Source organism: Drosophila teissieri, chromosome 2R, assembly GCF_016746235.2.
Source record: "Drosophila teissieri strain GT53w chromosome 2R, Prin_Dtei_1.1, whole genome shotgun sequence".
Lineage (NCBI taxonomy): Eukaryota > Metazoa > Arthropoda > Insecta > Diptera > Drosophilidae > Drosophila > Drosophila teissieri.
In genome coordinates, this window is record NC_053030.1 from 9,512,069 (window position 1) to 9,526,223 (window position 14,155).

Sequence of the window (14,155 nt, forward strand, 5' to 3'; positions counted from 1 at the left end):
GTGTCTTTGGCTATTTTGACAGCTGGCGCTGCATCTGAGATTTTACGATGCAGCGCGTATCTCAAACTGCTCATTTGCCTGCTGATGTCTGCTGATGCCTGCTGATGCCTGCCGTTGCATCACCGAGATCGGCGTCATCGACATATGGCTCTCGCTTTATGTAGTGCCCTCTATCTGCCCTTTATCTTAGGCGCTTCGGTCCGATGAGTTCGCTCGTGCGCAAAGTCAATTAAAATGATCACAACAATCCCGAAAAAAACCCTTTGCCCTACTATGCAGAGGGTAAAATGCGCATGCGTAGGGGTTGATGGCGTTGATTGTATTTCCCTTTATTAAATGCAGCCCAAAATAGATACACAACGGAGCCGAAATTCAAGAGCGGACATAAATCAAAATTAAACAAAAATTTAAACAGGAAAAAAAGGATTACGCATGCGCCTCTCGTGCGCTTCAAGTGCGCCATATTTTAACCCTCTGCCCGCCTAATTGCGAAACTTTCTGCGGGTTGATATCGCCTCGATTAGCTAATGTGAGGCTGGGCCACTGGCTATAAATCAAATCTTGCGAGTGAAATGTGCTTTACCGTTAGACCGAGACTATTACCAAATCTGAAAGCGGACGACTGCTCATTTCCATACGCGTTTGTGACTTCAGTCTTTCGTTTCTTCAGCGAACCCAGACAAAAGATCGAGAATGCGGGGAATCGTAGAGATATTGGTTGCCTGTCGAATAATAAAAACCAAAACAACAAAAAACACGAAAAAACGAAACACTTCCTCTCCGAAAAGAAAAACAAAGGAAAATCACTTGACGCTGTCAGTTACGCGAAGCCACTTTTTATGGTTTTTCATCCCGAACAAAATAAACAACGACACCACGGAGAAAGAAAAGAAGACCGCAAGTGGCTGGAAAACTAAACTTGCTTTGGGTTTCCCTCGCTTTTCCGAGAATAAGATTGAGTCGGGATTTGGGATCGGCTCTGTAATTGAGGATGAGGTCGGGGCCATAGGCCAAGCCAAGCATTATAAACTCGAACATTTTGTGGCACTTGAAAAACGAGCAAACCGAGGGAGAGCCCGGTTTTTGTAATTTATGCCAAGTGGATGAGATTTCAATGACCGAACAAGTAGCCGCTTGCAACCTCAATTAAAATGAATTTATGCCATCATAAAGAAAACATTTCGCCGCGCTACCTGGACGCATTTTCCACTCCGATCCACCGATCCTCGTTTTTTCCATGTTTCCTTAGAGTGTGCGTGTCCATGGAGCATTTCCAAGATCGCGAGACTACATAAATTGTCTCACCAGCTGAACAGCAATGGGAGCGGAACTTGATCGCGTTTTTGGGGCGTCCCAAAGTCCTTGGACAGGTGACAGGTGCTCTCTATTTAGGGCAACGAGCTAATTTAATGTGCACATTGCGCGGGGAAATGAAGAATTTACCAGAGGAAGAAGGTTTTCACTAAGGGTTATTGTCACGGCAACGCCATTAAAACATAGTTCCCTGTCCGGTATATATAAGAATGGAGCATGGGGTTAATAAAATGTATGTACATATTTATGTATCTTAGAGGTGGACTCAATAGTATGATATGGACATTCCAGGGAGTTGTTAATGGGAGCTGTGCATTTACAAAATATAAAAATGATATATTTTCACTTGGTTTCAAGATGGGTTTCTACATCAACGTCAGATCTGAAATATTTCCAAATTTAGCTACTTAAATTATCTTTGCACGCAGTTCGCAGAGCTGCCAAAAAAGTGGAACTCCCACGCGACCCCAGGGCAACCTGGGGCAGTTGGATGCCTCCTGTGAGGATTGAACTCACGACCCCTGGTTTACAAGACCAGTGCTCTGCCACTGAGCTAAAGAGGCCCGCGTTTTTAGGGCGCCCCAGAAGCGAATTTCAACCGCTGGGTGAGAGCTTGGCTTGCATTGCACGGGTACTGTATCTTTGTATCTGCTCGAAGAACACAAAAGATAGCTGTCGCAGAACAAGAACATGTTGACACAGTTGGAGCTGCTCTCGATCTTGTTCCATTGCTGTCGCCGAGCTGATAAATGCTTTCAAAGGCAATTAAGCGAAATGGCAGTGGAAAGGTGGAGTGAATTGGAGATGGAGATGGAGGCACAAGGTCAGGCCGGCCGGATATTAATTTCACAAAAATTACACACATTCAGCGGATAATCAACATTAAGATCGGCTCTTGGGCGCTGCGCTTCAGTGGCCCATGACAATTAGGGTCAGAAGAAAGAAATTCGGCGGCCTGTTCACCTGTTGCCAAGATGGAGCCATTAGGTGGGCCTCCCTGAAAGCCCAGACGACATGCTTGATGAGCAAATATTTTCACATCATCATTTTGATTACCACGCATCTGCAAGATACACACTACACATACATATGTACATCTATATGTATATACGGCTTGTGTTGAGTGCAGTTCGATTTCAGTTTCGAGGCAGCAGTGCGTGCAAAATGGATCAACGATCTTTGCGCTCCGCTACCAGCCGTAAAATCAACTGCGGTTCGGGTCGGGAGTTTTCCTCAGAAACTACGATCGATTAGGTTCCATATGTTGACCCTAAAATCGAAGATCTTGCATTCTTGCATTCTAGCACTCACAGCAGGATCGGGCCAGGAAAAGGCCAGCAACTGTCGCGTGCTGAGTTGTAAAACTTTAACAGCTGCTGCTAATGTGTCGAGGGATAAATAAATAGCCTAAAATTACCCGAGGCGCCCAAATTGCCATTAAATCGCATTAAAACGAGCACAGCTAAACCGCAAAAAGGATTTCGTATACGCATTAAGCGGACTAATACTCCCTGTCTCTGTTCTTTGTTACCAATCAATCCGAAAAGTGTCAGCCAATCACAATGAGCACAAAAAACTGGGTAAAAAATTGCCCGATTTAGTGTAAAATTGCAGAAAAAAGAGACACCAGAGAGAAATATGAGGCTAATACGCGCTGACAGGCAAAGGACATCACATCAATGGCTCCGTCGTCATTAGCATCCCAAAAAAGGATCGCAGACAACGAAAAAAATGCATCTCGGCGCTGGGGAGAGGGAATCCGCCCGAGGCAATTCGTCACAGTCTGTCACTTCGCATCCTCAACCCCTCGCACCAATCAATCTCAGGTTGTAACTGTATTACGGACGGCTGGATGTAACAGCTTATGATCCCGACCCAAATCGAGGTCCTGCGCATGCGCCACGTGCCTTTTCCGCTCTCCCCCTTTTTCCCTTCCCTTCCCTTTTCCCCTTTCCCTTTCCTTTTGGGGCAGCTGCCGCCGACGCCGCTCTTCGAAATTGGGTTTCAACCCCCTCATCGGCTTGGAAATTCATTTCGTTTAGCTTTTGTTTTCCACTTGAGCTGAAGCACTTTCCTTTGTTTGCCTCTGTAAACACACACATTGCAGTGCATTTCGGTTCGTGTTTTGCTTTCTTTTCGTCTGTTTTTTATTATTTTTAGTTTTTAATTAATTTGTACTGATTTCGGTCTGAAGAGTTTTCCACGCAATGCGTTTACGCTAATGGAACTCAAATTGAATTAAGGCCTTTGTGCACTTCCATTGACCCCAGCGACATTTTCAGCGAAGAAAGAGGGGAACTCACGTGGCGAAGAGGGTTATTGGTTGATCAGGAAATGCATAAAGAAGTCAGAAATCACTGGGAAGAAAATTCTCGCGAAGAAAATGCTTGTAGTTCCATTGAAATGCCGGCGAAAGAGTTGAATGAAAACTCAAGCTGAGTATTTAATTGAAATTTGATTCCTTCCGTTGATGGACAAGTGACGGCTCAGGAAAAATTACAATGAACGACACATTTGGAAAACCCCAAATCAATGAGTGTTGATTGAAAAAGTGAGTGAAAGAGCGCTACACCGAATTCAATCGTCGCGTCGACGGGAAACCGTTGAAACATTTCTTTATATTATATATTCACTTCATCGTTTGGGAAGAATTGCATTAGCACTGCCCGCCTTAAAATTAATTCAAACCTTATGTTCCAACACTTTTCCCAGATATACAAAGTTTAATCAATATTTTATTTCCGTCTAATCTTTAAGTCAACATTGAATTTATTGTCACAAATTTGTTGATTCAGCAGGGTCTTTGGTGTGATTTACCTTCGCTCAATGAAATTAGGATGAGACAATAGAGAACGAAACAATCGGGTTCCTCGACTATAAGATACCCCTTACTCAGATATTGGCAGTGCGAGGGAGAAATTTCAAAATTTGGTTGGCATATCTACGAAAATTGGTATGAGTAATAATAAAATCAAAACATTTTTACAGAGAATGCATGCTAAATCTCAACTTTCAAACGTCAGATTCATCGAATCTAGCACACCCTTTAACTCCACAAGTAAAGGGTATAATAATCTTACAAATCAGCCAAAAACTTGTCTATCGGCGGAAAACAACTTGATTCCGATCACTTCAGACCTTAATTTATTTAAATGCTTATCCGATCGTTCAAAATTAATTAAGTGGCACACTTTAATTTGCATAAAAACCAACTTGGCACATAAACAACGAAAAAGCCCCAGCTGGCAATCAAGTACAAGATCCAAAAAATCCATTTTCAAGACTTTTCAGACAATGGCCAAAATGCAAAAGTCTGTTATAAATTATTTATGACGTTTTCCAAATGTCAACAGCCAAATGCGTCGCCCACCAAATGACATTTGACGGCAATTGAAATGCATGTGGCTTGGGAGAGAAAAATGATTTTTAATTATTTTAGCAGCGTTTTTTTCTGGTGACAAACTGAGGCAGGAAGGTGCTCAGCCTGGCCTAAACACAATTTAGTTGCTGTAATTAATTTCGAATTTATTTGATTGTTGTCTGCGAACGGGCTGTGAGTTTTCAGTGCAAATCGAGTTGACATGAATACCTGCAAAAAAAACTCAGACAGCAACACCAAGTTAACAAAAGCAGACATACAACGAAAATGCAAAACGGAAGTTTAGTATATTGCAAAATGAAAAACGAAAATAAAACACAATGCAAAAGAGTGCTAACTCTAGGTAAACTGCTGCTTTGAATACCCTTTGGAAATTGTTTTTTTATATTCTTATTCACAAATTATAGTACAGTGCTAAATTGAATTGTATGAAAAATATAACTAAATTTAAAAAATGCTGTAATTTTCAATAAGTAGATGTTATATGGTTCATGTAAACCAATGCAATTAAAAATCAATTTTCGAGTCAATAGACATTAACAGACAATTGACAAATATTGAATGTGTAAAAGGAGAAGGCAAACAAACTAGAAGTTCTCCCAAAAGTGTTTAGCCGACAATGAACCCCGTAGAAGGGTATAAAAGCAAACAAAAAACGCAAATGCAACGGAAGTTTGATAAAACATACTATGTGTGTGAGCGGCCGAGAGTCAGAAAGAATAAAAAAGGTGGGCTAGGGAAGAGGAAATAACAAAATACACTGTAATTAACAGGCGGCTCTGAACAAAGCAGGGAGTTGGGGGGATGCATCATTCATTCCGCATGAATTTGCATTCGCATTGGCCAGTTGCAGGGGCAAACCAGGGTCAGAAACTGGACGAAAGCGATTCGAAATGCATTGAAAAATGCAGAAATGCAGAAATGCAGTGCCACTATGCAGAAATGCAGGGATGATTAGGGGTTGCAACTTCGAGGATGCGACTCTCGCAGAGTGATAAATATTTTGCGCCTGGGATGACAGCCCATAAACATTGCGATTACGACTATTGACAATGTTCAATCAGGACCACACGGGGCATCCTTTGAGTGGCTCTACTGTACTACAAGCCACTGCGTCGTACATGCGTACAAGTGACAGCTGCCGATCCGCTGTAAGCCCTGATGATTACATTGTTTTTGACATGGACACAGACATAGACCACCCCTTCTTCCGCCATGATTGATGATTGATGACAGAGACGAGATGTACGAGCTGTCATGTCCAGTTGTCATCCATAAATGTGTGCTTTCCAACACTAGTGCCTGCAATCGCTTAACTCAAAGAGAGGGATCTCTACGAAAAAAGGGGTTACAAATGCGCAAAGTCAAAAGCGGGGCGCTATTCAACAGCTTAAGGAAATTTACATACTTGTACAGCATAATGTGCACCCTTTTATCAGGGATATTGGGTTTCGCTTTCCTTTGCACATAATGAATTTTCACGGCGGGACACCCCGAAAAAAGCGGTTCGAATTTTTACCAAAGTGGGCGTTGTAATGTTGACACTGTAATTTACGCATTTCACCTTTTCTGTAACGCATTTGCATTCAGCTTAAATGCCAAAGGGCTTAGCAAAGGTAATTCGATATGGGAAACATTTGTGAACCTGAAAGTACAGTTGTGTCCTGGGCAAATATGCAGTGAAGTTCAGTTGCAGCCCAGTGACACAATTATGTGTTGCATCTACCACTTCCCACGTCAATTCTTGTCAATTTACCCATAACAAATTGCCGCTCTAAGTTGCACTCCCGCAATTCTCTTTGAACTTCAACTTGTCTTCATTAGCCAAAGAAGTATAGCAGCTGGTTGTTCTCTTAAGTGCCGCGATGCCAGATAAGGGTAACATTCATTTCCTTTGTCATGGAGCCAATTTCTCAGAGTACTCGGTAATTATAATTACAACTTTTTGAACTACCCGCGCCAAGCAATCGTTAACAGACAACAACAATGTCGGCGCACGGCTCTTGGCTGAAGTTTCTCTTTTGCCGGCCGCCTTGCCCAAGCCTCTTTAGCTCAGTGGCAGAGCACTGGTCTTGTAAACCAGGGGTCGTGAGTTCAATCCTCACAGGAGGCAGTTAAAAGCCTACTGGATTTTTTTATTATTTTTCTTTTATTTTAGTTTGCTATTTCAGGTCTACTTTGGTAGTAGAATCGCTTAAAAAACTTGCTAGCAGGATACTAGTGTGTATATTAAATATCATATATTGATATCATATATCATTAATACTAAAGATCATAAATTTAACAATTTTCTTTTTTATAACATTTATTAGTTTTGCCTTACTAAATTTAAATTAAAAACTTTACGTGATGAATCCATTCTTGTTTTTTAAAAGCGGTTGCTATTAAGGATATTAAATAATCCCTGTAATCTATTTATGTATCCTTGATTCTACGAAAACTACAAAAAGAACAAAATATAAGAGAACGAGAGTTGAAGATTGAAAACCCCATCTGCCTCCTGTGAGGATTGAACTCACGACCCCTGGTTTACAAGACCAGTGCTCTACCACTGAGCTAAAGAGGCGAACAACCCGCTGTTGCCAAAAATCTTATTTGGCACTTAGCAATTTTTTTTGCCAATTTTGATGCCCGTTTTAGTATGATTTTTAATTAATTAAAATGATTTTCCTTGTACGGCAAATACAACCCAACCACTTTGTTAGTAAACAAACGCAGGGCGTTCTCTGCTCTCACCATTTCGGGCCGCTTTCTCTATTTCTCTTTGTCACACTCTCTTCTTCTAAAAATAAAGTCCCCGAAATGCTGTCTTTATACCACACGTTGTCATCGAATTTTCCCGACATACCGATTCAGTTGATCTGCAGTTTTCTGGCCGAGAGTACAGAAAAAGTTCTGAAAATCTATAAACTTGCATAATTTAGAGGTGAAACATATAGCTAAAATGAAAACTCCACTTAGCCAGAAGACGGGCTTCTTTGCCGACTACTATCTGAAGCTCAAGGATCAGGCTGGTGCCAATTGCGAGTCGGATATCGCCAAGTTATCCGCGTGCAAGAGCGATGAGGAGCGCGTGGCCTACGTGGAAAAGTTGCCCTGGGTGCAGGCGGGGGATGCCAACCTGGTGGTGAACCAGGAGTTCGCCGGCAAGAACGCTCCTCTGGCGGCGGAGATCAAGGAGCGCGCCACCGCTGCTTTTAAGGCCAAGAAGTGGCTGGAGGCCATGGTGCTCTATACCAGAAGCTATGTGGCTCTGCCCAGTGAAAATGGTGAGTGGTTGGCACATTCTTATTCATTTACTTATTTTAAATAAACGTTTTTTACTTCTTCTTCAGTGGCGGAGATCCGCGTTGTTTTAGCCAATCGCTCAGCTACCTTGTATCACATGCAGAAATATCAGTAAGTAGTTTAGAGAAACAAAGTAGAGAGTTTGAAAATTGTATTTACACAATTCTAATTTCACTTTCAGAGAGTGCTTGATTGATATAAGACGCGCCTTGGATCTAAGTTATCCGAAAGGTTTGATCTATAAGCTGTACGAACGACAGGCCCGTTGCTACTTGGCTCTTAAGGACTATCCCCACACAATTGAATCATTCAAGTGAGACTTGTTAGTTTTTAAAAGTGGCCCATTAACAACATTATTTTCCCGCAGAAAGTGCATCACCACCATGGACGACTCCACACTGGCATCTGACAAGCGTGCAAAGCTGAACTTGGACGCCATGACCATGATTAAGATGCTGCAAAACGATCCACGTTCTGCCAAACAGGAGGCCAAGCAGCAAAAGCAGAAGATAGCGTTGGATCAGGCCAAGCCAGTCAAGTTGGAGAATGAGTTCGTGAGTCCTCTGGTGAGAATCGATAGCAATCGACAGGAGGGTCGATTTGCCAGAGCCTCTGCAGATGTGAAGCCGGGCGAAGAGCTCTTAGTGGAGCGACCTTTTGTCTCTGTGCTGCTGGAGAAGTTTGCCAAGACCCACTGCGAGAACTGCTTCATGAGGTATTGAAATATCCGTTAATACTTGTAATTACTTAGAACCTTCCATCCTGTCTAGAACTGTGGTTCCTGTGGCCTGTCCTAAGTGTGCTGATGTGCTTTATTGCTCGGAGCAATGTCGGGAGGAGGCCTCCAGGAAGTACCACAAGTACGAGTGTGGAATAGTGCCCATTATCTGGAGATCGGGTGCATCCATTAACAACCACATTGCTCTGAGGATCATTGCCAGCAAACCCTTGGACTACTTCCTCAAGTTGAAAGCCACCATTGATGAGGAGCTGACACCTGAACAGCTAATCAGGTGGGTTATTCATTTAGTCCCTACCTTTAGATAAATCTATTTTCTTATTACTTGAACGGTTTTAGTCTACCAAAGGATGACTACCGCAGAGTTGCTCAGCTGGAGAGGCATCAGAGTGAACGCCAGCCATCCAACTTCTTTCAGCACGTGCTGATGGCCCGCTTCCTGACCCACTGCCTTCGGGCAGGGGGTTACTTTGGATCGGAGCCCAAGCCAGAGGAGGTGTCAATCATCTGCTCCCTGGTACTGCGCAGTCTGCAGTTCATCCAGTTCAACACCCACGAGGTGGCAGAGCTCCATAAGTTCAGCTCCTCGGGACGGGAGAAGTCCATCTTCATAGGCGGCGCCATCTATCCCACCCTGGCGCTGTTCAACCACTCTTGTGATCCCGGCGTGGTGCGCTACTTCCGCGGCACCACCATTCATGTCAACAGCGTCAGACCCATCGAAGCAGGATTACCGATTAATGAGAACTACGGTCCGATGTACACCCAGGATGGACGATCGGAGCGCCAGGCGCGCTTGAAGGAGCTCTACTGGTTCGAGTGCTCCTGCGATGCCTGTATTGACAATTGGCCCAAGTTTGACGATCTTCCTCGGGATGTGATTCGCTTCCGCTGCGATGCCCCGAACAATTGCTCCGCTGTAATTGAAGTGCCACCCAGCTGCAACGACTTCATGGTCAAGTGTGTGACCTGTGGCGAGATAACCAACATCCTCAAGGGCCTTAAGGTAATGCAGGATACCGAGATGATGACGCGCACAGCCAAGAGGCTGTACGAAACAGGGGAGTACTCCAAGGCCCTGGCCAAGTTCATTGACCTTATCAGGATCATGTATGAAGTGCTGGCCCCTCCGTTTCCCGACTTCTGTGAGAGCCAACAGCATCTCAAGGACTGCTTCCTCAATTTGGGCAATGTCTATACTTTGGATTAGTAAGGACTCCTTAATATTTGATTTAAACATTGTTTGGCTTCTGACTTTAATTTGCAAAAATACATGAAAGAACCATAAAAGGTGCTGCACAATCACACCTCAAACAAAATTCGTTATTTCATCTGAGAACATTATTGATGTCCTTGACGTCTTTTACTCAAGCTAAATGCATGGGCAAGAATTGTGATATCACCGAAGTCCTATTGTGTAAATAAAATAAAATAGGAACTCTTATTTCGATAAGTTTCTAATGCTAGTGCTTGTGCAACTGCCAACATGCATTATCAAACTTTGCATTTAATCTTTAAAATCGTCGATTTCCGACTTCCACTAGAGTTTGCTTTTGGCGCCATCTAGAGTTAGGTAGACAAAACCATTTTTGTCAGGGTTAGTGTCTTTGCTAGCTATAAAATAGTACATGTAAATGCTCAAGTAAGATTTCAGACGTTCGATTATACGCTATTACTATTATTGTAAAAATGCCATCTTCCGACTACTACGACTTATTATTTTCAATAATGCGGTAAGTCAGTTTTTAATAAATTCAAATAAGCATTTTCGAAGCCCAGTATATACAAAATAATTCATAACAGAAGTGTAAAGTTTTTATTTAATTTTGATATTAAGGCACATAGAATGGATTCCCATCCACCATGATCGTACCACGAACACCGTCTTGAGTGAATTTCGCTGCATCCGGCTACTTGGTTATAGTCGTAGTAGCAGCAGCGGTAACAATTTGACCTCAATTTGCTCATCCTCTAGGAAACACTGGAGCTTCTTTCCCTCCATAAAAATCATCGTACCACGAACACCGACTTGGGTGAATTTCACTGCATCCGGCGAATTGGTTATAGTCGTAGTAGCAGCAGCGGTAACAAATTGTCCTCAATGTCCAGCGCTGTCCTGCAATTTGTAAATTACATAAATGAAGCACTTGATTCTTCAACACACATACCATAATAGTTCCATCTGTACTTCTGCTGACTTCTGATGTAACAATTTACTGCCGCATTGCCATGGTTGCAATTGTGCATGGGATAATATGGTGTGGTGGTCTCTGTTGTTGAAGTTGTAGTGCTGGGTTCTGTCGTTGTAGTTGTGGGGGTTTCTACTGCAGTAGTTGTGGTGACTGTTGTTGAAGTTGTAGTGCTGGGTTCTGTCGTTGTAGTTGTGGGGGTTTCTACTGCAGTAGTTGTGGTGACTGCTGTGGTGGTCTCTGTTGTTGAAGTTGTAGTGCTGGGTTCTGTCGTTGTAGTTGTGGGGAGTGGTGTGGTGGTCTCTGTTGTTGAAGTTGTAGTACTGGGTTCTGTCGTTGTAGTTGTGGGGGTCTCTACTGTAGTAGTTGTGGTGAGTGGTGTGGTGGTCTCTGTTGTTGAAGTTGTAGTGCTGGGTTCTGTCGTTGTAGTTGTGGTGAGTGGTGTGGTTGTCTCTGTTGTTGAAGTTGTAGTGCTTGGTTCTGTCGTTGTAGTTGTGGGGGTTTCTACTGCAGTAGTTGTGGTGACTGTTGTTGATGTTGTAGTACTGGGTTCTGTCGTTGTTGTTGTGGGGGTTTCTACTGCAGTAGTTGTGGTGAGTGGTGTGGTGGTCTCTGTTGTTGAAGTTGTAGTGCTGGGTTCGGTTGTTGAAGTGGTGGATATTTCTGTTGTTGTTGTTGAAGTTGTGGTTGACTCGGTTGTTGAGGTTGTAGTGCTGGGTTCGGTTGTTGAAGTGGTGGATCTTTCTGTTGTTGTAGTTGTGGGTGACTCGGTTGTTGAGGTTGTGGTCGGGAAGAATTCGGTCGTTGTCTCCTCCGACAAAGTGGTCATTACAGGTCCCTCTGTGATCATAGAGGGACTTGTGGTCATCGTTATTGTAGGGGGCGGCGTAAAATAGATGGGAAGTTCTGGCTTAATATCCTGAGCCCAAGCGGCAGTCGCGATGAAGAACAACCAAATTACAGCGGACCTCATTTTTAGCGTGCTGTGTTGACGTGAGCGGATTGGATCGAGTACTGAAACTGATCGCCTGTCCCGAGTAGCTTGCGCTTGGGTTTTAGCTATAGAGCTACAGTCATTAACACACTTATACCGATCGACCCACACGCAAAACGTGAGGGCTGATAACAAAACAGTAGAAGACAAAAAACCCCACCGCCAAGTAATTAAATAAAAATAAGATGCTGGCATTTAAAAATGTTTGGTTGAGTAAATAATTGTATTTGAAAAGTAAGTACAAAAGTTGCTCACCAGAGCAAAAACTATAAAATTTTATTTCCGCTGCTTTAGCATTTGCAAAAATATATACATATATGAGTGTTGCAAATTTGACCAATATTTTATTATTTGTTCATCATCCAAACCTTGTGTTTTTTAAAACACTTAGTATTCATGATACATGGTTGCACAAGCATTTCACTGTTTTTATTTCAGTTCATTTCATTTAACTTTACAATACTTCCCTCCAATTTACGTGTACTTTCAGTTTGGCATAATCATACGCCACACAAGGCCCTTGGTGGAGCTTACTACATTCGGTGATATGGCTGTCGTAGTAGTAGCAGCAGCGATAACAACTGGACGTCGGTGGGATTCGCCAGCCTGCAAATTGAAAAACAAACAGATGAAATGTGATTCACCCAGTTCCCAGTCCGCTTCATCATCTCTCCCGCATTCCCATCGCACTTACAGGTACTATACTCCATCTGGTTGGTCAGAAAGCACCTTTCTAGTGGTTGCATCCACACTTCTTGGCTTGGCTTCTTAGTTGTCCTAGTGGGTGGATCCAAGGGAGTCCTTTGTGTGGTTGAAGTCGGGATGGGTTTCGTTGTTGTAGTGCTTGTGGTGGGTTCTGTTGTTGTAGTTGAGGGCTGTTGCGTTGTTGTAGTTGTGGTCGATTTTGGTGTAGAGGTGGTTGGAACTTCTGTTGTGGTAGTTGTTGTGGGCTCCGTTGGCCGAGAATAATCGGGTATCTCTGGAATAGTATCCTGAGCCCAAGTGCCTCCCAACAGAAAACAGAACAGAAGCAATGGAACTACTACGCAGGAACACATTCTTAAGCGAGCTGTAGTTACGGTGGCTGATTAGCTCGAATACTAAAACCGATGCCGAGCTTCGATGTTTAGCTGGTCTGATAACAGAAGCAAACCGGCAGGGAGACTTTAGGTGCTCAAAAAATTCACTGGCATCTACAAAATGATCGGTTGAGCAAACACACTGAACATTTTGGGCAGTGGGTTCCGAAATTGCTTATCAGAATTTAAGGCTAACATGGCATTTTGGAGCGCTGCAATTACTTGCGGGTTGGTAGGCACGCATGGGCAACTTACCTTGTAATACTTTATTATTCGACTTCTTTATAAACTGGCGTATAGTAAGTATACAAAGTGAGTAATGGTAGTAGAAAAGGTAATCAGTGAGAAAATTCTCCTTGAAAATAAAAAAGTCCTATGTAAGTAAAATAATATACAAATTTTAAATTCGGAGATATTAGAACCGCTCGGAAACAATTGCAAAATTCGGTAATAATAAATAGAATAATTTTGACTTTGTGGCTGTTTCCAAAGCAATTTTTACCGCCCTCTAGTGTTAGGCATTGACATTACCTTATCAAAAAACGGAACGGGTTCGCTTCTCGGCTAGCTGTGTGTAGAATACATTTCAATATGTAGAAAAGTAATCATTTCAGCGAAAAGGCAACCAGATAGCTAAATGATTCCCCCAAATCAATAAAAACTCAATGAAATGTTTTTGTTTTTAATGTATAAATCCTTTTAATATAGGGCCAGCCCGTAGTCATTCATAAAATACTTATTAAGAATATTTTATAGTTACTATTTTATAGTTACAAAATACTTAATATTTTGTGTTTTTTAATGATGCTAAAGGTAATAGCACATTTAAACGTCCTTCCCGTCCACGATCCTTAAATCAAACCTGAAAATAAAAACACAGTTTAGAATGCCGGTAGCATAGTTAAGGAAACCAAAACCCAAAAAAAACCAAAATACCTTAATATCCTAATTAATACACGTATGGAAAGAAATCCGAGTTATGCTGTTTGTGTGAGCACGCAGTACATCATCAGTAGAATGCAAAGGATCGAGAATGCGAACCAAGCCATTACAGGGATTCTGAGGGCGTCTAGTGACCACAATGATTCATGACCTTGAAATGGGGTACAGCCCTTCTTAAGCTGAAATGTATACATTAGCATCCACACAGAAAGATACCCCACACACGGCTCA

The 14,155-nt window shown here is 42.6% G+C and overlaps 3 protein-coding genes and 3 non-coding genes across 7 annotated transcripts; 2 read left to right on the forward strand and 4 right to left on the reverse strand.

The window, feature by feature from the left end:
- Positions 1-1,805: 1,805 nt before the first annotated feature.
- Trnat-ugu lies at positions 1,806-1,877 on the reverse strand. Its single transcript has one exon. It is a non-coding gene; the product is annotated as a tRNA-Thr (tRNA).
- A 4,857-nt stretch (positions 1,878-6,734) lies between these two features.
- On the forward strand, positions 6,735-6,806 carry Trnat-ugu. The gene has a single exon. It is a non-coding gene; the product is annotated as a tRNA-Thr (tRNA).
- Positions 6,807-7,187: 381 nt separating this feature from the next.
- Positions 7,188-7,259, reverse strand: Trnat-ugu. The gene has a single exon. It is a non-coding gene; the product is annotated as a tRNA-Thr (tRNA).
- A 306-nt stretch (positions 7,260-7,565) lies between these two features.
- Positions 7,566-10,019, forward strand: LOC122613574 (SET and MYND domain-containing protein 4). The gene is made up of 6 exons (XM_043787803.1): positions 7,566-7,962; positions 8,029-8,092; positions 8,163-8,294; positions 8,349-8,696; positions 8,752-8,994; positions 9,060-10,019. The coding sequence occupies exons 1-6, from the start codon at positions 7,638-7,640 to the stop codon at positions 9,928-9,930; spliced, it is 1,983 nt and encodes a 660-aa protein (XP_043643738.1). The 5' UTR covers positions 7,566-7,637; the 3' UTR covers positions 9,931-10,019.
- Positions 10,020-10,513: 494 nt separating this feature from the next.
- Positions 10,514-11,916, reverse strand: LOC122613681 (cell wall protein DAN4). Of its 2 annotated transcripts, none has more exons than XM_043787981.1 (2): positions 10,889-11,916; positions 10,514-10,831 (listed from the first exon to the last, which is right to left on the reverse strand). In XM_043787981.1, exons 1-2 carry the CDS (start codon positions 11,880-11,882, stop codon positions 10,782-10,784), a joined length of 1,044 nt encoding a protein of 347 aa, XP_043643916.1. In that variant the 5' UTR covers positions 11,883-11,916; the 3' UTR covers positions 10,514-10,781. The 2 variants fall into 2 exon arrangements, with proteins under 2 accessions (XP_043643916.1, XP_043643915.1); XM_043787980.1 differs by having other exon boundaries at positions 10,514-10,836.
- Positions 11,917-12,234: 318 nt separating this feature from the next.
- LOC122614329 (integumentary mucin C.1) lies at positions 12,235-12,987 on the reverse strand. The gene is made up of 2 exons (XM_043788891.1): positions 12,598-12,987; positions 12,235-12,509 (listed from the first exon to the last, which is right to left on the reverse strand). The coding sequence occupies exons 1-2, from the start codon at positions 12,959-12,961 to the stop codon at positions 12,358-12,360; spliced, it is 516 nt and encodes a 171-aa protein (XP_043644826.1). The 5' UTR covers positions 12,962-12,987; the 3' UTR covers positions 12,235-12,357.
- Positions 12,988-14,155: the final 1,168 nt, after the last annotated feature.